This window comes from Rhinolophus ferrumequinum, chromosome 7, assembly GCF_004115265.2.
Source record: "Rhinolophus ferrumequinum isolate MPI-CBG mRhiFer1 chromosome 7, mRhiFer1_v1.p, whole genome shotgun sequence".
In the NCBI taxonomy this organism is placed as follows: domain Eukaryota; kingdom Metazoa; phylum Chordata; class Mammalia; order Chiroptera; family Rhinolophidae; genus Rhinolophus; species Rhinolophus ferrumequinum.
In genome coordinates, this window is record NC_046290.1 from 62,767,263 (window position 1) to 62,791,813 (window position 24,551).

At 36.2% G+C, this 24,551-nt stretch overlaps 1 protein-coding gene and 1 long non-coding RNA gene across 2 annotated transcripts in view; one reads left to right on the forward strand and one right to left on the reverse strand.

Moving 5' to 3' along the window:
- Positions 1–2,216: 2,216 nt before the first annotated feature.
- The window catches only part of MCTP1 (multiple C2 and transmembrane domain containing 1), a 492,067-nt gene continuing 469,732 nt past the window's right edge, over positions 2,217–24,551 (reverse strand). Inside the window, 4 exon segments of the mRNA XM_033110903.1 lie at positions 2,217–5,482; positions 6,432–6,529; positions 13,976–14,085; positions 16,670–16,779. Coding sequence (XP_032966794.1) covers positions 5,411–5,482; positions 6,432–6,529; positions 13,976–14,085; positions 16,670–16,779 — 390 coding nt within the window. The 3' untranslated portion in view covers positions 2,217–5,410.
- On the forward strand, positions 5,503–11,229 carry LOC117025129 (uncharacterized). Its single transcript, XR_004423552.1, has 3 exons — positions 5,503–5,702; positions 6,140–6,209; positions 10,093–11,229. It is a non-coding gene; the product is annotated as an uncharacterized LOC117025129 (long non-coding RNA).

The following is a 24,551-nucleotide window of genomic DNA, read 5'->3' on the forward strand; positions in this document are numbered from 1 at the left end:
TGTTCTCCAGAGCGTGTTATTTTGCACCTCTTCTGTGAACGCCAGAAAAATGGCTTCTTGTAAGGTGCGCTGCAGTAGTACGATTCAAAACACAATGGTTTGATGGTTGTTTTATATAAATACATTGGATACCTACATCATAACTACACCACGCTGGAGATGTGTTTTTGAGGGGAGATTTCTCACCTGCCTGTCGGGGTTGTGTCACAGTAATGGGAGATTAAGTATATGTGTGTTCTTTGTGTTAGCATCATATTGGCACAAGAATGGATGGTTCCCCACTCCACAAGAGTTAGTGTGTCTGATTCTTGGTTTAAGTTATTCAGCTCTAGATGTTTTGTGATTCCATCCCCCCTCCCCCCCAAAAAAGTTTTTCTCTGTTATATCTGAAAATGCATTTTTTCATCCTACAGGGAAATTTAAGAAGTAATGTTCCACAGCTTCAAATAAAATGGAACGCCACATTGATCTATTTTAAAACTACTCCAAACATTCATAGTATTGTGACTTTTCCAGGTGGGTTCCCATGTGATTCCAAAACCCCGCTATGGTTTGCTAGGTCTCTGTGTTAATGGAATCTGTAGTTTGTAAGAGTTCTAGGAAAAAGATAAGTGGCAGGTATGCCATTGTTTAAAGCTGAGTCAGAACTTGGGTTAGCTACCTCCTCTATACCACAAAGAACAGAATCACAAACATCCCTCTCTAGGGGGATAATAGAAAATAGACACTTCAGTCTTGATCAAATTTTTCTAAAAATTTATTAGTTCTTGATACCAACAAATTGCTTTCAAGTTATACACCGATTATGACTTGTATTATTATAATCACGATTGTGTAAAGGAAGAATATTTTGTGGGAATGATGTAGAGTTTAGTTATAAGGTCTCCACTTAATCTGAATAGCTCTATTAAAAGAAGACCTCTGAACTTGGGATAAATACTGGTATTTCCTTCCCCTCACCTTTCTTCTGTGGTCCAGTTGTCTATGTAATTTCGCTTGTCTGTTATTTCTGATGTGTCTCCAGTAATCATGCTACAACTAAGAGTGGTTGGGGCCAGGTGTGCGCTATTCTCTATGTAATTAGCATGTTCCCTAAACTTGTTACCATTTGAACTCTGGCAAAATTAAATGCCTCACATTGACTCATGCCATTTTGAAGCTTGTCTTTGACTAGCAAGTGAAACTGAGCCTTTTTTGTCACCTTGCCTCTCTAGCAGCAGCAACAACCCCACTCAGCCAGGTCTCAGGATCTCCTCAGATGCATTTCTCCCAAGAAAATAAGAGATGGTTTGCGTGTATGCTCATTGACTCTCAGGTTGGTCACTCCTTTTCTCTTTGGAAGGAATATTGAAGAATCTACAATGGGTGAATTATGTTGCAATGTTATTCTTGCTACAAACTGAAAAAACTTTGGCACAGCTACTTTCATAACTATTTTATTTTCCTTAATCCAAACAAAGCTTTCAGCTTAATAGAGTAATACTGTTAACTGACTAGAGTAGTGCCATTTGGTTATCTTACTAAAAATGGAGTAATAATTTTTCAGTGACATTTGGAGACAACTATAATATAAATGAAAAACCTAACTATCTACAAAACTGCTTTTGCATAGAACACAGTTTTGTTGTTTAGATTGTAAAGGAAGGAAGATCCCAATAAATTGAAACTCATTTGAGACCAATTACATATTTAATTGTTTCACTTTTTTTTTTTGTTTAGTTCTTAACCCAGATCCCCTTGGAAAAGCAGAAATGTAACTAAATTTCAGCAAACCTTTCAGTGTTGTTAGTTTCTATAACATGTAACCAATTTTGACTTTCAATGGTTTTTATTTGCATAATCTTATATAATGGGAGATTTTCCTTGATATTTATTTAAATCTCAAAGGTTCAGCTGGAATAACTCTTATGATGTGAATACTACTGTAAAATGTAGAAACTGAGGCATAAAAGGTAACATTGTTCACGAAAAAAAAATGTTTGTTTTTTTTTTAGTGAATTATACTAGTCATCCTGGAAAAAAGAATTATAAGTGAAAGGAACAACACGATTGTAAGTATTCATTACATTGTTTTTTTAATGTGGTTTCAATTCATACTTGACTGAGCAATTAGAAAAGGCTGCTTCTAGATACTCTAATCAAACAAATGAATAGTCATCTGTACACACACACACACACACACACACACACACACACACACACTTAAAGTCCCAGAATTTAAATAAGCACTAATTTAATAATAATTGAGGTTTTTGCAAGAAGTATAATGGTGGCTGTCTTTACTTGTATTTCTGGAGAATCAACTGCCGTGTGTGTGTGTGTGTGTGTGTGTACACACACACACATATATATGTTTTTAATGCTAAGTGAGTACAAAGCTCAAAAATAAACATTTGGGTTTAACAAGTATATAAACTGACATTAAAGCTCTAAGACTTAAGACTTGTTAATACAAGAGTGGACTACCTTAAGCATTAGGGACATTGGATATTAAGATCAAAACGGAAACAAAAAAGTTCCTGTGGTCCCTGGATAAGAGAGCTTACTACTGAATTTTTCTTTGCTTTTAAATACAGAATAAAATTCTGTAAAAGATAATTTTCAGAAATGTGTCAATTAAATTTTGCTCTCACTATGCTTTTTAGCTCCATATTTGATTTTAATATACTATCATTGGTTTGACTACTGCCTATGACAGGGCAAGTCATACAATAGGTACTAAAATAAATATACCACAAAGCAAAGTCATTTAAAGAATCTCTCAATTCAGATTTTCCTTGTGCATAGAATGGTTCAAAAATAATTTGGAATCCTACAGAATCTATCAGTTTGAGTCTGTGGAACAGTACCAAAATGGACAAGAAGTACTAAGTTTTTACAGATGAAAAAGTTAAAATATGCATTTTCTTATGAATTATAGTTTAGAATATGAATGACTTTCGATGAATATACTCACTACAGTATAGTAATATATTTAGTAGTTCACATGACTACTGTATTTAGCAGTGCAAAGAGGTGTTAGGCTTTTAAGTAAAGATATTTTGAAATATTTACAGGGCAAATCTCTCAAAACTAAATAAAATTAAACAGTTTTGTAAACCCCTCACAGAGGGGAAAAAAATAGGTAAAAAATTCTATTAGTCAGTTTTCAGCCTATGAAAGTAGTTTCTAAAAGCAGTGAAGAGTCTTCTGAATATTACTTTCATGTCTTAAGATAGTTCTTACTCTCCTGACAGCTTCATTGGATGCTCACCTCTCTGAAGGTATGAGGTTTTTTTTTACAACAGTCAAGGTTTTAGGGAAAGTCTTGTTTGGACAACTGAAACATGAGTTTATCTAAGTGAAGTGTCATTTATAAGAATATGCACACAATCCTCCATTACTCTTCTCTCAAGCACCAGAAAAAGAAAGGAGTACTGATTATACTTAGAAAAGATTTTTTTTTTGTATTTAATGCAGTGAATGTATAGTCAACATTATTATCATTGAACTAAACATCGGCAATTTCATAGAATGAAACAAACAGAAATAAGTCATCTGTTAATGGTTACTATTTACTAGGTACATCTGAGGTTGTAGAATATCAGGCTTGTAGACATTTGAGTAGACACTGTCATCATGGAACATAAATCTCACATAAGATGTAATCAAAAATGATTTCAAACAAACTATCCTATCAGTAAACTTTCTGTAGTAACAACTTCTTATTAAGAAGTTGTTAGTAATACTCCGTAAGACGGAGTATTACGTCTTAGCAACAAACAGTGATGATATGCAGATGTAAGCATGTCATTAGAAACATGATGCACTAAATAGAGCATATTGAGGTCAAAGCCTTTCTGTAGAAAGGGAATTTAATTGGCATTCTTTCAACCACAGTGTATAAACAGATCAAAATAGTTCTATCATAAGAAATAGTAGTTAACAACATAGCTTTAAAATAAAAATACTTTAAAAATCAGTTTTGATGAGATTAAATTTATTTTTAAAGAATTTTTTGAGTGAAATATATATTTGTTGCTTCTGGTTTTTCTACATTTTTCCAGAATAACCCCCACCTTCACCCTATCCCAGTCTATTATTAATAAAGTAGTGCAAAACATTGTCTATAGCAATTTCGACCAAGCTTCGTCCCCCTATCCAGTCAGGGGAAGTAAGACATTCTTACCAAATTATTTCTCTTTCCAGAGGTATACTCCCTTGATATAACAGGGAGTTAGGTACAAAAACAACCATGAGAGTCTTGGGAATGCAATTTTTAAGTATAGATTCTACAGTAAGTAGTGAAACATTTTTAAAGGCAAACTTCCCCTCCCCATAAACAGTTTATTTTACAAAATAGGTTTTCATGCATTCATATTATCAAGAATGATTATTTTTTTTCTATACATGAATGTAATGAAACACTGGCATATCACTTAGTACACTGCATTCTCATCTACATTAAAATTAACACTAATAACAAATCAAAGTATGCTGCATTAAAGCTAATGAGAAAGCACATACCTCTTTTTTCTGTGAGAACACTTTTTATTAAATATTTTTAGATACACAGAGGTATAATCTGACACCAAAAGCAATACGGATTTAATTTGCTAGTATGTTTGACTACTGAAATTTTGCTAATTTGCTCACTTGGTACAAATTAAAGTAGTGGTAGGTATAAAAATTTAGATAGGCAATCATTTATAAACCTGGCAGTATTTATGTGTAATCCTATAGAGATTTTGAGGTTTTAAATGGAATGATAGAAGGTTTTGAAGTTTTCTTTGTAGGATTTCAGAGTGTAGACGATTCTTTTGAGGGGGTGAATGTACTTTTACTCATTAGCTTAAAATCTGCCTAGTCATAGCTAAATAATTTGCTCAGGAATAAATGTTGGGATCTGAAGTCAGAATTTATGTTAACTTGAAATGCATCTGTTTCATTTCATGTTTTGGGACTCTCCCCTCCCTTTTGAAATGTATAAAACATAGAAAACAGTAATGGATTACTTTTCAGGTAAAAAGGTCACATTAAAAAAACACTTTAAAATCAAATGGACATTTACATTTTATGTAGATTTAATCAGAGCATAGCTAAGCATTTAATCTAATCTGGTTCTTCCACTTGTAATTAGACAAGTATGTTCTCCCAGTGTTACCATTCTTACATTTGTTGTTCCAGTGTGTTATATTATTATCCACAGCTAACAAGACTTTCACACAGCAGTAACTAATCCTTTATCAAATTGATGCTGTACAATTGGAGTATATTTTCAAAGACATAGGCCCTTGTACACTATTTACAAATTCAATCATAAAAGGCAAAATAAATAAAAAGCAGAAAGAAAGGAAATGCTTCTGAGGCTTGAAGGCTTTTTCTTTTATCTTCCCAAACAGATGCTGGTCTTCTTAGTGCTGGGAGCTGGCTAGCCAAGATTGTTTTTCTTCCTTTTACATGGACTGTGAGAAGGATCTGGTTTCAGTTCTTGGTATTGCACCTGTTTAAACATAGTTCAGAGAAAGACTGGTCAGGTGGCCACTTTCTGGCAAAGGAAGGAAAAGCAAAGGAATAAAAGACTGCTTGGAGGAAAAAAAAGTGCCCACTCTGGAAGCTGCATGAGATCTGCAGCTGGGATGCAGAAAACAATAGAATGATACAGCAAGAGCAAGAAGGGAAATCCTGCCAGAAACTATATGAGAGCCCTGATGTGAACTTTGGTAAGACTGGGGTCTTCACTGTTCATAAGACATGACATTGAAAACAAAAGCATCTCCATTTATCCTGCAGGGATAGATAATGGTTCTTTGCAGTTTATTGTTTGTTTGTTTAATATAGGCTTAATCTCCATGCAGCACACTCATGTATGATACCAAATCAAAAACTCAACTGAAACGAAGGAAAAATGTATCATTGTAACCAGCTCCAAGAATTAGATAAAAACATTTCATTTTACTCTGAAAATCACTAATGATTAATGGCATTAAGTAACCTCAAATGATTGAGATGTGCCCCAGTCTTCAAAAAACTGTCATTCTTGTTCCCATATGCATCTTTAACTAAATTCATGCAAATTATACAAAGAAGTGTTTTTCTCTCAAATGTCCACAGGCACATTTTGCTTGCATCATCTAATATTCCTATTTCCTCTCTTCAGGTAGTGGGGATTTCCCTTCACAGGCTCCAGTGGAACCTTCCTTGGAGGAGGATTGTCTCTGACAGCTCTGGTAGGTTCTTGATGACCCAACTTCTCATTCTCCATTCTTCTCTGTAATCTCTTCTTGGTTAGCACTCTAACTGCGCTAAATTCCTGAATGGCAAAATCGACTACAGGCTTTATTAACTTTACCTGTCTCTTCTAAAATCTTTTGAAATTAAAAGGATATAAAAGTTAAAAACCAATGCTACACTACATTAAAATAGTAGTAGTGATAATGAAATCTACATACCACTTGTACATCTGAAGGGACTCTGGAAAGGAAGTCAAGTAGTTCATTGTTATCAATTGCATAGGGACACCGAAGCTTTTTCGTAAATTTGTTGATGCCTGAAAAAGGGATAGATCAAACATTATTGAAGTCTCCAAAGCTTGGAGTTAACAGAAAAACATTTCTGGCAAACGTATTGAAGTGATTTGAACATCCAGATTAAGCTGCCCTTTAGCTTCAAATGAGTGAACCAATGAACCCAGTTTCCTCCCTTCATCCCTCCCTATCTTCTTTCCTTCTTTCACTTCTTCCTTCCTCCTTTCGCTTCTTCCCTCTTCCTTTTGTCCTCTTCCTTTCTCCTTCCCAACTCAATGGCTGGTCTGATTAATACGTTAGTGGCTTCCTTCTCAGAAAAAGGCTTTGTGTTTGGGAAATAAAAAGCACCTGGCAAGAATGAACAATGGCACTATCTTGCTTTAACAGTAGTCGGAAACTTTACTTTAGTGTTCCATCTATGATGAAACTTGTCTCCCTACATTTTGGATTGGGATGGCTTTTAAGGCAAGAAGTCTGATTTATTTGTTTTCTCTTTTTCAAAAGAGAAACTTTTTTTTTTTTTAGTTTGTGTGTAAGGTGTTGCTGTTATGCAAGCAAAATGTTTAAAAGACACATGACCTTCATTTTATCTCAAAATGACCTGAAATGAGAAAGGATTCACCACTAGCTTTAAATTTAAAAAGCAACAACAAAAAAGCTTTGAAGGTAATAATATAAAAAAATAGTGATATCCTCCTATGAATACACCAAATCTACAGATGCTTATGTAACAACTTCCTCTGAAAAACTCCTAAAAACTGGCTGAGTAATGACTACATACTGTATTTCCCCAAAAATAAGACTGGGTCTTATATTAATTTTTGCTCCAAACGACACATTAGGGCATATTTTCAGGGGATGTCTTATTTTTTCATGTACAACAATCTACATTTATTCAAATACAGTCATGTCATCTTCTGAAACATCGTCATAATGCGTCCGTCTGGCTGACTATCTTAACTGGGGCTTGTTTTGGGGGTAGGTCTTATTTTCGGGGAAACATGGTATGAGGTGAATAAGAGAAGGCCCACATCGAAGCAGGTAGGAGAAGGTCGGGGCACACTCTCGCAATAAACCCCAATTCCAACACAGCAACCCACATCCTAATCCACAGCTTCACCCTAGGAGCAAAGGGCTTTGAACTCCACATCAGGTATGCCCAACTTTTAAGACTTGTACCTGTGATGAGCCCCAAAGACATCTAGCTTTTTTCTTCATTCTTATTGAGAAATAATTGACATTCTTCACTATATATAAGTTTAAGGTATACAACATTTTGTTTGATTTACATATATTGTGAAATGGTTACCACAATAGGTTTAGTTAACGTATATCATCTCATAGATACAATAAAAAGGAAAGAAAAAGATTTCTTAGGATGAGAACTCTGAGGATCGATTCTCTTAACAACTTTCCTATATATATTAACAACCATGTTAACTATAGTCATCATTTGTACATTGCATCCCTAGTACTTATTTATCTTGTAACTGGGTTTGTAAACTCTGACCACCTTCCTCCAATACCTTGTTTGTCCCCCTCCCCCATTTTACCCCTGGAAACCACAAATCGGATCTCTTTTTCTATGAGTTTGGTGTTTTGCTTTCTTTTGTTTTTTTGTGGGCTTTTAAATTTTTTTCAATTACAGTTGTACTAGTTGTATTAGTTTTAGGTATACAACATAGTGACTAGACATTTATATAACTTATGAAGTGGTCACCACAATGAGTCTAGTACCACCTGACACCATATATCGTCACTACATTATTAATGACTGTATTCCCTGTGCTGTACTTTATAGCCCCTTGACTGTTTTTATAATTGCCAATTTGTGCTTCTTAATCCCTTTCCCTTTTTCACCCATCCTCCCAACCCCCACATCTGGCAACCATCAATCTGTTCTATGTATTTGTGAATTTGTTTCTATTTTGTCTGTTCATTTATTTTATCCTTTAGATTCCACATGTAAGTGAAATCACATGGCATTTGTCTTTCTCTGCCTGACTTATTTCACTTACATAATACCCTGTAGATCTATCCATGTTGTTGCAAATGGCAAGATTTCATTGTTTTATGGGCAAGTAATATTCCATTGTGTGTATACACTATATATATACACACAATGGAATATTCTTCAGCCACAAAAAGAATAAAATCCTCTCAGTTGTTGATAGACAACCTAAATTGTGTGCGATATACATATATACACACACACACACACACACACACACACACACACACCCCTAAGTGTCATACACACACACCACAACTTTATTGATTCATCCATTGATAGACACTTAGGTTGTTTGCATTTCTTGGCTGTTGTAAATAATGATGCCATGAAGATGGGAGGGGCAGACATATTTTCAAGTTAGGGTTTTCATTTTTTTGGATATATTCCCAGAAGTGGAATTGTTGGATCATAGGGTAGCTCAATTTTTCAAATTTTTTGAAGACCCTCCATAGTGTTTTCCACATTGGCTGCACCGATTTACATTCCCACCAACAGTGCACAAGGGTTCCCTCATCTTCACATCCACTCCAGTATTTGTCATTCTGACAATAGCCATTCTAAATGATATGAAGTCCTATGTCATTGTGGTTTGAATTTGCATCTCCCTAATGACTAGTGATGTTGAGTATCTTTTCATGTACCTTTTGGCCATTTATATTTCTTTGGAAAAATGCCTATTAAGGTCCTTTACTCATTTTTTAATTGAATTCTTTTTTTGCTATTGAGTTGTATGAGTTCTTTTTATATTTTAGATACTAACTCCTTACCAGATGTATGGTTTGCAAATATTTCTTCCTATTCCACAGGTTGTCTTTTCACTTTGATAGTTTCTTGTACTGTTCAGAAGCTTCTTAGTTTGATGTAGTCCTACTTGATTTTTTATTTTGTTGGCTTTTGCTGTAGTTGTGATTTCCAAAAAATCATTACCAAGACTCATGTCAAGGAGTTTATTTTACTATGTTCTCTTCTAGGAGTTTCATGGTTTCCCCTCTAATGTTTAAGTCTTGTAATCCATTTGGAGCTATTTTTTGTGAGTGGTGTAAGACAGAAGTCAAGTTTTGTTTTTCTATCTATGATTGTCCAATTTTTCCAGCATCATTTATTGAAGTCACTGTCTTTTCTCCATTAAGTATCCTTTAATATCCCCCATTAAATATTCTTGGCTTCCTTGTCAAATATTAGTTGACCATACGTGCTTGGTTTTATTTCTGGGCTTACAATTATGTTCCATTGGTCTATTTTTCTTAAAACATTTAGCTCTGAAGCTCAATGGGGCACACAGCCATGAGACCTACAAGATTATAGCAATCTGAAAAATAACTCCTGAAGGCCCATGCACTTGTACACACAGGCCCCAGGGCCCAGCACAGAAGCAGCCTATTAAGGGGCACCCAGTCTGTGTATGGAAGAGGCTCATTTGCTTGTCTTGGAGCATGAGGGGCATTCCTCTGCTCTGACACACATTCAGGGGCCTGCTGGGGTGCTCTCCAGGGAGGTGATGGCCAGGTACCGTCTTTTTGAATTATACCATCTTGTTACAGCTGGTATATTTTTTTTTTCCTTTCCCGCTAGGCACCACGTCTATACTGTCCCTGTGACTTGAGCCAGCCCGTTGACACCATCTTCACGCTCTCCCTCTGCCATACTCCAGAGCACCAGTATCTCCCCGAGGGGAGCTTTTACATCTGGATTTACCTCAAGGAGGCAGTTCAAGATAGTGATGGAAGAATATCCTGAACTCACTTCTCATGGACACACTGCATCTGTAACTACACATGGAACAATTTCTGCTAAAAAAATTATGAAAACAAGCTGAGCAATTCCTTCACACCAAGCAAACAAGAAAAAAGCCACATCGAAGTTGGTGGAGAGGCTGAGATGCAGTCTCTCCATAAACCTCACTCCTGGCACAGTGATCCACAATTGGGAGGAAACAGAAACTCGGAGCTTCTTCCTGAGGAGCAGTGGTCATACCCCACATTAGGCACCCTGACTTTTAAGACCTGCACCTGAGACACAAACCCTCAAAATACCTGGCTTTGAAAACTACTGGGGCTTGGGTTCACGAAACCCAACGGACCATAGAACTGAGAAAGGGCTCCTAAAGTAGCCAGTCAGACTCACTCAGCCCAGGGCCCAGCACAGAAGCAACTGTTTGACAAGCATCAAGACTTTGGAAGAGATTCATCTGCTAATCCTAAAGCCAAGAACATACAACTGGGAAAGGACACTGTCTTCAATAAATAGTATGAAACTGTATTTCTGTCCTACACCATATACATAAAGCAACTGAAAATGGATTATAGACTTGAATGTTAAGACCTGAAACCATAAAACTCTTAGAAGAAAACGTAGGCAGTAAGCTCCTTGTCATCAGTCTTTGCAATGATTTTTTGGATTTGACACCAAAAGCAAAGGCAACAAGAGCAAAAATAAACAAGTGTCTATATCAAACGAAAGTGCTTCGGCAAGCAAAGGAACCTATAAACAAAATGAAAAGGCAGCCTATTGAATGGGAGAAAATATTTACAGATGTATCTTACAATACAAAATATATAAAGAACTTGTACAACTCAATAGCAAAAAACCCCAGACAATCCAATTAAAAAACGGACAGAGGATCTGCATAGACATTTTTCCGAAGAAGATATACAGATGGCCAACGGGTACAAAAAATATACTCACCAGTACTAATCATCAGGGAAATGCAAATCAAAACTACAGTGAGATATCACCTCACACCTGTTAGAATAGCTATTGATTGAAAAGACAAGAAAATAAGTGTTGGTGAGGATGTGGAGAAAAGGGAATCTTTACACTGTTGGAGGGAATGTAAATTGGTGCAGCCATTATGGAAAATAGTATGGAGGTTCCTTAAAAAATTAAAAACAGAACTATCATATCATCAAGCAATTCCTCTTCTGAAGAAAATGAAAACACTAACTTCAAAAGATAGGTACATGCGCATGTTCATTCAGCATTATTTACAGTAACCAAGATGTGAAAATAAAGTGTACACCAATGGATGAGTGGATAAAGAAAATGTGAGATACATGTATAATGGAATGTTATTCAGCCATAAAAATAGAATGAAATCTTGCCATTTGCAACTAAGTGAAATGAGTCAGAGAAAAATAAATACCATATAATCTCACTTATATGTGGAATCTGAGAAACAAAAAACAAGCTCTTAGATATAGAGAAGGGGGTAGGTTGGTAGGTGAAGGGGGTCAGAAGGTACAAATTTCCAGTTATCAAGTCGAGATATAACGAACAGCATTGTAACTGTTACTAATACTGGGTTGCATATTTGAAAGTTGCTAAGAGATTAAATCTTAAAGGTTTTTAATCACAAGAAAAAAAAATTGTTTCCATTTCTACAGCTCTGGAATTGAGATTTTTTAGAAACCAATTTTCTTTTTGAATTACAAGAAATTTACATTTAATGCTTGCAAAAGATATCGCCATGATTGACTTACTTGGATGATTTCTTGGATGAGAACAGCCAAGAACCTTTAGAGATGAGCAATATCTACCCATACTAAATAATTCAACAGCTAATCCTGTGTACCACCTGACGGGCGGATATGGGTAAAGGGCAAAGGTAGGTGAAATTGGAGCTCTTGTACAAACAATTTAATGAGATAGAAATGTCAAAATAATGTACAAAACTGAAAGTATCTTTTCTACATATTCTATTGTGTAATGTAGAATTTCAATGGTGTAAGTCTATTCTTTTAATATGTTGCACTTAAATTACCAAGCAAAGACACATAATACATAAACAGCTTTATATGAGATGAATAGACTGGTAAATACTGGGCCATAAACTAGAGAATCTTGGCTCTTCAGGGAGTTCAGCAGAATAATTTTCTTACACAATCATGATTTTGGTCTCTGTGGCTCCATGTGAGACCCACCTTAAATTTCTGGTAAATATTTCAGCATTCACCTACAACTAAAGTCACCTGCTCTTTCATTCAGTGAAACAAGAAGCCCAAAACATAACTAAAAATTACATTTAAGACACCCAGTGAGGCCACCCCAATTATATAGACAGATGTCTGCTATGGGCTCCAGTTTCTGTGAATCTGGGGAAAAGAAACTAGAGGTTCACCACCTATCACAACTGAGATGGCAGGTCTGACCCTAGGTAGGTTGGAGGTAATAAACTGCCACACCTATTAATTCTTTCAATAAAACAGCATCTGTTTTAAATACCAGGAAAGATGAAAGACGAGGGCTTGAACATAAACTAGGGAAACAAGAACGTGGTGGGAAATGTCTCTTCCCTACTATAAAGCAATGTCTTAGTTGAAACTATTTTCAACTATATAAATTAAGGAAGGGAAAAATAATCACCATTCTTCCCACCTTCCTCTCCCTACCCAAGAAATAAAGGTTATCATAAGATAGACCAAAAAGAATAGGGAGATAGGAATCTTAAAACTGGAGGGCTTTGAGACCTCAGACACCTTTTCACTTTTTTTCCAACATATTTCCTTAAAAGCCTTAAAAAGAAAAGAACAAAACCTTCTCTTTGATCTTTTTTGCTTTCAGTGTAAGCACGCTGTCTGGAGTTAAGACCCATTTTGGTCCTCTGCATTTTGTACAGGTTTAGCTGTCTTAGGTGTATGCAGGTCAGGGGCAAATAGAGAATTCTCCTTCTACCCAGTCTTGTTTATATATTATCATCAATGTCGTAGTTTTATATGTTAGTCGATCTTAGAGACTGAGAAATGAATTTTCTAAACCAAGAATTTTGTCCAATGAGGGGAAAAATCCCGAAACTATCAAGACTGCTACTGATACTACCACCTAAACAGGGTCTGGGGACGTGGAAACTCTTGGCTTGCAGCATAATTGCATTAAAAATTAGGACCTCAGAATAGCACCTTTAAAGTAGGCTTTTGCAGAAGCATTCTTGATTCATACACATAAAGCAGGTTTCTTGTTCCTAAGCAGCCTGTCAATGCCAAGGCCCCTTTTCCTGCATCCTAAAGGTGACCTCTTAAACAGGCGGCCATATATGGTACCTGTTTACAGACATTTCCACAAGATAAAGCACCATAGCACAAAAGCGTATTGTCCTAAATGCACCATATGGATCGAAATGCCTCTGTTTACGTATAAGTGGTAAAAATAAATCAAAGTGATATCTAGACAAAGCTACACTTTGATATATGAAGAATCTGTACAACTACATGTTTATAGTATGATGGAGCCTATGGTGGCAGATAAGAAAAATGCATTTTGCAGGTAGACCTAAATCTTTATACAGTTGTGATTTTTAACCGACCTGTCTCTTTTCATCATGGAGTGGCTTCATGACCATAAATATAGAGAACTACTGACAGTATAACTCATCCCTTAAAAATAGTTTGTTCTTAGCAGCTAAGACAGTTTTTTAAAAAGAAAAAAGCAAAACGGGGAAAAAAAAAAAGGCTTTACTTACCCCAGGCAAGGACAATGTATCTCAGTGGAATGAAGTACAGGATGACCATGAATACACAGAGCGCCACAATGGCCAGCCAGCTTAAGAATGGGACGGTCCAGTTGAACGTACTGAAGAGAAATTAACACATCAGCAATCTGGTATTTCTTCTTCTAAGGAAGTTAGAAAGGCTCCAAGGACACATCAGGAAAATGTGAAATTGTACATAATGTGTAAATGTTAGTGTTTTTATTTATTCTAATTTCCTGGTAATGTATGTTATGTTCACTTGGGGTGAGGTTTGTTCAGGGCAGTTTTTGAGCCCATAAAGGATGATAAGAGATTTTCTTCCTACACTGTGCCTCAGCGCACAGCACAGAAGTTATTCCTTAGCTTTGTGGCATATGGCTTGCTTTTTGCATCTTTCTCTAGGTCAAATGTTTCCTAAAAATTTTTTTTTTTTTTTTTTTTTTTTTTTTTTTTTTTAAGTGAAAAGACCAAAGTTGGATCAATCTGGTTGTTTGGTTTTCACTAATTCTTAGGGTCTGGCTTCTCTGTCTTTGTCTTTTTCCTCCCATGGTCAGAATGAGTGCCTTATAACTGCTGCCAGGTGAAGGATCATGCCTTCCTTCCCTTCCTGACACCTGTGCTTGCCTTGCTTCTGCCACTTACGGAGACAACAGAAGGCTGAGGGTCTGCTTCTTTGCTGTGGCCTAGCTCAAAGCCATCCATCACTCCATTCCATGTGTGAAGGCACTGGCTCTTCGTTCAGAAAACCCCCCTTCTGGGCAGCCTCACTGAAGGGTTCCCTGTGTTCTTTCTCCTTTTGGAAGGATAAATGTCAAAGAATCCTTACCAGTGTAGCAAATGTCAGAGGGGAAAAATGGCCCTTTTCTATTTCCACAATGCATTATTGCATCTAAATTTTGAATATGATCTTTCCCCCAAAGAGATGCCATTCAAGAAAGTTCTGGAATGATTAGTAACAAGATAAAATTATAAAGGGTTTCACTTTGTACTTAAAGGTTGCTTCTGACTCTGCTTTCTAGATAGGTGAATTTTTTCCCATGTGTCCCCAGGGGAATTTCTTTTTTAGTATTCAGAATATTGTATAGCAGAAAAGATGGCTCCTGCAAGACTCACTAAGTCCTATGCCACATTCCTATATCTCAGCCTATACTTACACCTGTATCTCTGTCTCTACCTGTGGAAAGTTCTACATAACCCAGTTCTCCCCAGGGCTGATCTACAGCCAGGATCTGGTCAGATCCTCCATCAGGCCATGATGTTTTCCAGCCAAGCATCTGTTCTGAGGTCTCCCACCACCCCGAGTTACAAAGAAGCCCTTTCCCCTCAGGCATTCACTAGCCTGACCTCAGAGCTGACCCAAGGTCTTCTGGTATCAATGAGATGCTGCGTCAGGTATCAACACAGAGTGGCACCACAGAGAAAGGACAACCCTCAATAGGGAAGTGCCCCATGTAGGACTTCACGCTGTGCTTCAGTGAATAGGGTGTGGAGAAGAGGGGAACACTCTTAGAGATAGAAAAAACCATGGAGAAGAAGAAAGAAGAAGATGGGGGACTCAGTTTTTAGAAGTCTGACACTGAATGTTGCGTACAGGCACATTGAGTGAAGGGAGGCGGTTCTGTCTAATACGACGAAAGTGCAAACCCAGCATCTACATGTATGTGGAAATGTATTAAACAAAAAATTATACAAAATAAGATGCATTATCCCTCGAAACATGAAAGGTACCAGGCGAATGACTCAAACCTTTATTTTAAATAATTTACTCCTCTCAATTTCTGTGTATGCCGCATAACATTTGGTTTTGAAAAATAGACAATGAATAGATATATAAAACTAGGAAAATGGATGCTTTTCTGGATGTACATCCCCCCTTTGTGAATAGACCATTTAGCGATCATGTATTTTTACAGTTTAGTAGTATGGGGCTTTTGTATATTTTTACTACTAATAAATGGTTTTAAATCACTTTACTGTTTTTGTAATTAAACAGTTGTTTTTAAAAATGGATTAGTAAATGAAATTATTTGAAGTAAAACCAGTGAAATTAAGAAGGTATGATTCTTAAGTTTACATTACATCTCAATGAAGCTGTATGTCCTTATTTAAAAAAATTAAGGAAAGGGGATTCTGTTTTAGAAAATTATAAAAAATCTGTGTTTTTTAAATGACAAAGCCTTTATTTCATCGTATAATTATGATCGCAGCTATTTACACAAAGTTGAAAGACTATTTTTGCAGGGTGCTATGTATAATACTATTTTTTAAAATTTTAGTGTAACACGATGAAAATGTAACAACCAATAATAAAATGTAGGTGTGTCTTGATTACCTGAAATTCTAATTTTGCTTGGTGTTTTTTTTTTTTCTATCACAATTTCATATTCTGTGAAAAACAAAGTCTTTCACTGTGAAAATGTGCTAAAATTTAGGACGGTGTTATTTCTTCAAAGCTACAACTATGACTTCTTTCCAAGCAATATGTTCTAAATTTCAGGAATGAAATTGACAGAACTTTCATAAAAACCAAAGACTGGCAGGAACAAAGCAAATAATGATGAAACCGAGCAATAGATCACCCAGAAGGAGTATCCCCTGCCAAAAAGAATGTGGTATTTCACCCTCTGAGAAACAAATGGACACTGTCCCACAGAAGGCCAGGACTCACATGTCAGCATCACTTACTTTTTTATCCTTTCGCCAAAGGAAGCCACTTCATCTAGGATATTCTGGACACTGACACATACCTCCTGGATGGCATAGATTTTATTCATAAATCCCTTTTTTTCACTGTCCTAAAATATAATAAAAAGAGGGAAAGAGGTTCTGTATGAGTAATGGTATTTATTCTTCGGTGCTTGAATTCTTTGAATTGTCCCTCTCTTACATTAAACTTAACTTTATGTCTGCATATACATAAATGGACACACGGAGCCCATGAGAATTTCAGGAGATAAAAAGGTGGAGGAGGAAGGGTAGCCAGCGTCTTGGACCTGTGTTAGTATAAAACTGGCCTTAAAGCAGGAGACTCGGATTCTGTTGCTCCTTCCCCTATGAACAAATAGTTCAGTGAGGGGGGGAGGTGGGGGGGAGGTTTAAAGGTGGTCATGTCTCAGAATGACCAAGCCTGGAATCTGCGCTGACCCTGGATCCACCATGACTCGCTACTTAGCAGATCCAGTTTTTTGACCCCATCATCCACACACGTAAGTGTAGTCTTCGCTCCAGATATTTCAACAGCAGAGAATGCTAGGTGCAAATGAGAGAATCTGTGAGCAATGAAAACTGCAAAAAAAAATGACAAGGTCAGCTGTAATCCATGAAGTGGACACTTCCTAGATGGTACTTCAGATAGAGGAGATACACAGTAAGCCTGGCCCCCCTCTTTCAAGTAACAGTCACAAACTTCATAATCTAGTTGCATATGGTACATTAGTTAGGGTTCTCTAAACATTTTCCCCCCTTTGTACTTAGTTCTTCATGTTAAAACTTGTGCTGGACGTCAGCAAACTTGGTGTGCTCCAGGGAACAGGTGGATGGTATCTGAGCATAAAGCACCCAGGGAATGGTGTGAGCCTGGGGGAAGTGTGCACATTTTGTAATTTTAGTCCCAGAGGAAGAAATAGTGGTGGCCTTTCACGACTGAAAATTCTGCTTAGTAGCCTGGCATCACAGGCACTTGCCTAGGCTGTTTGGTGGAGACCATCCAACCCCGATTCCATGACTGCATTCCTCCATGCCAGCTTGAATAGCTATGGAAATGTAGATCCAATTTCATTACTTTAACTTCTTTTGAACAGTTGTGCACTGTGCCAGAACACTTGAGACCTCATGTGGCAGTCAGTGCTTGCTAAAGCAGCCAGGAAGCTAGAATAATAATGTCGTCATGTTGCACATTTACATACTGACTTTCATTTCAGAAGAGTCTAAAGCACTTTGCACTGTGAATACTTGGCTAAGGCTGGCATCCTGCCACCTTGGAAACCAAGGACAAGCATCCGGATGACAGGTATGTGTGCAGCCTCCAAGGACAATAGGGTACAGTGGGATTGAGGACATGGAAGCCAGTTTTATAACATGATCTTTAGGTACCAGTTTCTTAGAGCCTTCATTTTGAATTTAATTCCCGTGGGAGATATTGCCTACATTATTCATCTTGTTTATGCCAAAATGGACTGTCAGATAACGAGGTAGATGAGACGCATAAGGCTCAAAGTATAAGGAAAAATTGCATACTCTTGGAGACCCCCGCTAGCTTCAAAAGTTGTCCTTCACTTGTCATTACAGACATGGGTGCATTCATTTCTTTTTTCCTTCCCCAGTAATCAACAAAATGCATTAATTTCACCTATGCACTTTTACATTTTAGAATAAAATGGATGATCAGTGGCTCCTTCCAGTGCCTTTCATAATTATGAAGTTGGTCTGCTCTAATCCTCTCCATGGTCTTCAGTGTTCTCTCAAGCACCAGCCAAATTCATTTACGTCTAATTTATAAATAGTTTCCAACACACAGAATAAATCAAGCTGGATTGAAGCATGCTGGTTATTCTCAGAGTTCATTGAGAATAATGTCTTACCAGTTTGAAATTATCATGTGAAAAATATTTCCTTTATAATAGCAATGAAATATATAAAATACTTAGGCATAATCTTAACAAGAAATGTACAGCAATCTATATAAAACAAATAGAGATACTGCGTTTCTGCACTGGGACATTGAATATCAACAGAATCTATTGTTTTTTTCCAACTAAACATATAGGTTAAAAGTAATTTCAAGCAAATCCTAATGTGTTTGGAGTAAAATGGGGAGAATTTGATAAAGTGTTTTTAAAACGTTTGGAGGAATAAATAAGTACAACCAAGAAATTTTTGTAAAAGAAATAATGAGAAGGCACTTATCATACCAGACATTTAAGTAATTAAAATATGAAAGATGAGCATTTAAAGAGAGATTGGTATATGATAAACCACCATCAGACAGAAGGAAGTATTATGCTACTGGGTAATTGTGTTAACTCTTTTGGGGAAAATTATGTTAAATCATACTTTAGTAGATTCAAATCTACTTGAGATAGCCCAAATCTACCTCAAATAGATAACACCAAGTACATACCACATTAATTAAAAAATAAAGAGCTAAATGTGAATTATAAAAACAAAAGAAAACATAGGTATCTGACCTTGGAATATGAAAGAATTTTCAAGGGTACAAACAGCAAAGGAAATCACAAAGGAAAATAACTGATGCAAGAGTTACATAAAATAAAAACATGTCAAAAGTTATAAATTTAAAAGATTAAAATCACTAACATTATGGTACATAACAATTTATAGACTATTATGAAATCACAAAATATTGTTTAAAGAGAATATTTAATGAAAATGCTTATGATGTAATAGAAATTTAAACAGCAGGAAGTAAATATGATATAGAGTATAATCCTAACTTTTTTTTTTTAATGGGTAGGCTGGAAAAAAGGTGAAGGGAATGTGTCAAAATGTTAAATGTAATGAGAGTTTATCTTCTTCCTACCTTGCTGTAATATTCAAATTCTTTGCAATTAATGTGTTTTACTTTCATAATCAGATACTCCAGTATATTATTAAAGGAACATAAGTAGAAGAAATAAGTGAATTGTACTCATTGAGCATGATTTTACATGGTTTATTTTTCTTAATGTGTTTTTGTATTATTATACCTAGTTTAAATTATTTTTAGAAAGTAGAATACAAATAGACATTCATTAAGCACTATAAAGTGCTTTTCACATAGCTCATTCCACACAACCACCTACAATGTAGGTATTTTCCTGCACTCTAGGGAAGAGGAAACTGAGGTTCCGGAAAAGTGACCCAGTTAGATTAGGATTATGATGCCCAACTCTAGAGTCTGCTTGCTCCATAATATACCATGTAACCTTGCCATTCTACCCAGGAAGCTTTCAGTTCCTACCCAGAATCCCTGTGAGATAAAGAAGACTTGAAAACATTTAGAAACTTGTTTACACCGTGATCAGCAAGACATGAAATCTGAAAAGTTGACTCAAAAGTAGGAAGTGAAAGATGTGTTAGAAATCACCCAATTTAATTTCAATAATGTAGTTTGCAAATATTAAATATAGGACTTTCATGAATAAGATGTGGTATTTAAGGCATCCACAAAGATTTTTACTTTAAAATCTAAGTGCTAATGTGTGATTATTGGCTAAAGGGTTTTAAAAACCTGCTCACTCTTCTTTTTTTTTCTGCACATTCACCCCACACCACACTCTTCACCCCTTGCCACCAAAAAACAAAATAAGATGGCCTGTAATGTTGGCAAAGTTTTGAAAAGCAAATACTTTGGGATAAAATTTTTATTTTAAAATCTCTTTCATCAAATTCTGTATTCCTCCACTGTGGTCTCCAACCAATGAAGTAATTACTCTTTATATACAGTATATGACCCAAAACTGCAATGGGTAATGGAATTGCTCTGTGTTGCATTCCAATATTTCATACTTTTTTCACTAATGTTCAATACTTTATTAGTAGAGAATAAATTGGTACATTTCTTTTATTGTCGTTTTTGCTTTCCTTTATAAACCAGCTCGGATGAAAGAAATATCATAGGGTAGTTAATCATCCAAAGGCTTGGTGGTGACACTGTTTTTTTTCTTTTTTTAATGCATTATTAAGGTTTCTTTTGAAGATGTAAAAAAAAAAATTACCCATAAAAAAGAGCTATAACTATAAATCTGAGAACACGTGAGATTTATATTGTACAACTTTTTCTAATCATTCTCTATAATTTTTAAAAATCTTGTTATTATATTTTAAATAGTCCATAAAACATCAATAACTGCAAACTTGAAATACAGTGATTATTTTATATTCATCCACTTTACTATCACATCACAACAGAAAGTTAACTAGATTTTTTTTTTTTTTTTTTTACAAAGAACTGTCTACTTCCTGGCTTTGAGAGATTTAGGAAAATCTAAAGACCTAAAGAATCAATAGGAGAGCCTTACATATTTTGAGAATCCTGTTTATTGACTTTCAAACCAAAATGATAAGTGCCCTCCTTCCTTTATTCAGTTCGGAATGGGAGCGAGAGGCCAAGTGATAGGTGTCAGGCTGTGTATTGGGGAGCTGGGTTCCTCACGCGTCCAGCTGCATCCTGCCACGGTCATTAATTCTATTTAGGGGCCCTGCCAAAGTGGTCATTGTAGTCCTGTTGACATCATAGAAAATGAGTCTGTTGAACACCTGTGTTGTATTGATCACAGCAGGTATGTAAAATATGTTTACTTGAAATACTATAATTAAAATAAATGTTATTTCAATTTCTTTCTGGGGTGAGATTGTCTTAAGAGTACAAGGTGTGTGTGTGTGGTGCGGGGGGTGTGGGCTATTAAATCTTACACTAGGACGAGCATAAAAGGGAACTGTCCCAGCAAACCAGGGCATATATTCACCTTCCTTATTGTTTCCTGGAGGAAGCATTCACATTTGCCACCTCAAAGAGCTAATCTGGATCATAATTTTGCTTTTGCTTGAAAGTCTTGCTGTGTAACCTCTGGCAAAAGGTGAGCGATGAAAAATTGATATTTGCTGGGAGACACAATGGTTATAGTTTACTCTTGACTATAGCTCTTCTGTGAGCAAATAGAGCCTCACATAGCACAAAATGTACAACTGTGTTTGGAATATGTTTATGTTGCGGGTGATTTATTTTTTATGCTAAATATAGTTTTGGTGCACAACTTTTTTAGTTCATTCAGTAAAATGCCCTGCAAAACAGACTTCCTCTCAGATCTGTACTTCTTACCTATGGAAAATATATTTGCAAAGAGGTATAAATTGAATAAAGGCACACGGAGTGATGAAATTTTTTCTCTGTGCCAGTATGCCTTCTCTTTCAGATACAGAAAACTATGTTTCGGCCTGAAATCTAGAATACTGAAATTCTAGAATACTGAAATTCTCACAGAGAACAACTTAACAACTCACAGAGACCCCTGACTACTGAATCTTATCTCAGTGTCTTACTCAGGTCTTGTATCAAATCTTACCCAGGTTACTTGGTACCTTGGCTCTTTTCCTAACATTCACCTTAAAAATAGGAGCCCTCCATTGAGACATTAAAGGATTCTGAGATACATTTCAGATTAAGAAGACAGGTGAACACCATTTAAAACAGGATATTTTCTCTTATGAAACAGTTCTCAAAAACATCTACATTTCAGGATTATAAAAAGGGCTAAAATAAGACATGTAGCGCTCTTAGTACAAAGCCTGGTACAAATAAACTGTCTATAATTAGTATTCTTAGTAATAAAATTATGGATACAATTCCTTATTAAAAGAATTCTAATTATTTTATCTATTTTTGCTTATATTAAAAACAAAATTTTGAAATATTAGTATATGAATATACTAATGTATATTCTAATATATACTAATGTATATTAGTATATGAATATACTAATTTCCCAAGTATATGAAACCTTTCATGCATGTTTAGTTTTGCCCCAGATGTCACAGTGTTAACTTGTCAGATTTCATTTTAGAAAATGATGGTAGATTCTTTATAATGTTACATTGAGAAGATCTTTTTTCCTTTCTGCTGATTCTGCACATGTTTTTTGCAGAATGAGCATTTACCTGGTCTTAATTTTTTGCTTCCTCTGTTGCAAGGTAGCCCTGTGCTTTTCTGTATTAATTTTCAATAATGCAATTTTTAATCACATGAGTTGCACCGTGACCTGTTAGTTGAATGTTATGTGTTTTGCATGTAACTTTAAAGGTGATTGATTGTAAAGAAACAAAAATTTGGAGAAAATTGTCTCCTGAGCGAGGCAATGTAAACAATAAGGGTTTTTTGCACTGGAAAGGGTTATGCTGAAAGCCAGGAAAGAATAGAAGGAAAAAGGGAGAAAAGAGAGAGACAATAGGAGGGGGAAATAGTAAAAGAGAGAGGAGGAGAAGGCAGAGGGAAGGGGGGAGGAGAACTTGCAGTAGAGACGCTCCTAGGAACTGGAGAAGGAGGAGGAGACGTAGGGCTTGGGGGTGAATATGAGAAGGGAAGGAAAACATCTTTGGATGAGAAACAAAAATGGCATAAAGTCAAAGCAAAAACAAAACCTGTTAACTAACCATGTTAACTTCTAATTAAGCAAAAATAATTACTATTTGTGAAAGGCTGTCCATAAAATGTTTCATTTTCATTAAAATGTAAATAAATCTTACAGAAAGCGCCCTTGGATGCAGATGTACCTGTTCTGGAGGGGGTGGGGGTGGGGGTAAGGGTCCCTAGAGCCAAATTTCTTGCTACTCAAACCTGCTCATCAAGTAGGCCCGAAGGGACTTGCAAATCTCCCTCTTCCTAATGATTTAAGAAAACTCCTTTTAACTGTCCTGTTAGTACTTGAAAGCTCTTAAAAGATTAGGACTATATATCAATATCAAAACCTTTGACTTAATCTCCTCGCCAGCAGGCAGGAAGTGCATTTTCCAGAGAGTGGCTTTATAGATTATCCCATCTCGGCTTTGGTCCCGTGAGAAGTTCTGCTTTCAGAAGGACTCCCAAGTGAAAGGGCCAGTAGGCCTGGCTCCAGGCTAACCTTGATAGAAGCCATGACAGAAGCTGTAAGGCTGCTGTTCCCAAGTAACCAGAGAGGAAAATAAGTGACAAAGGATACTTTTCACCCAGGACAGGACGAGTGCTGAGATAAGAAGTTGTACGCTTCACAGGGTTTTCTATAATGTCAAAATGAGCAGACTGTGGAAAGGTTTTGAAAATGTGAAAGCACAGTCAGGATTAAGGCGGCCAGGGACAAATCACTACCTGTCCTTAGACCTCATTTAAAAAAAAGAAAAAGGTTAACTAAGGTGTGTCCTAAAATCCCTTCTGGTCACCCATTAGCCACTTTACAGAGAAGAGAACAAGGGCTGTGCGAAAGCCGTTGCCCCTCAGACCCCTCTGAAAGCTCGAGGGTAGCATTTCTCCTGCTCCTATGGGTTCAGCAGTTGGAGCTTGAGTGACAATAGAGAACAGAGGCACCCAGCTTGTTTCTGAATCCAAATAGCAAACGGTAGGCTAGTCTTTCATTATCCCAACTTCTATTGAACAAGTTGTGTGCATGTTTAAAAACTTCTTTTGAAAAATCATTTGTTTTGTTTTCAAATGTATTTTTTAAAATATATGGTTGGAGAGCTGAGAGGGCAGCTGAGAGTTCAAGGAAGACTGTGAGTGCTCTTTTCTAGACAACTACAATCTTATTTAGAAGATGACTAGATTTCTGACTAACTGGCTCTATTGCTGAGTGTGGTTCAAATCTCTACATTGTAATTTCCTTAGCTATATGCTTTTGAGCAATTTACTTATCTTCATCTGTGAAATGGGAGTAATAATGGAACCTACGTGTGTGATGGTTATACAATTAAATAAGTTTAATCCATTTAAAGCATTTATCACAGATGTCTGGAACAAAGGAAGTGCTGAATCCCTAGTAGTCATTAATATTAACAATTTGAAGAGAGTGAGAGAGGAAATACTATAAAACTTTTCAATGCT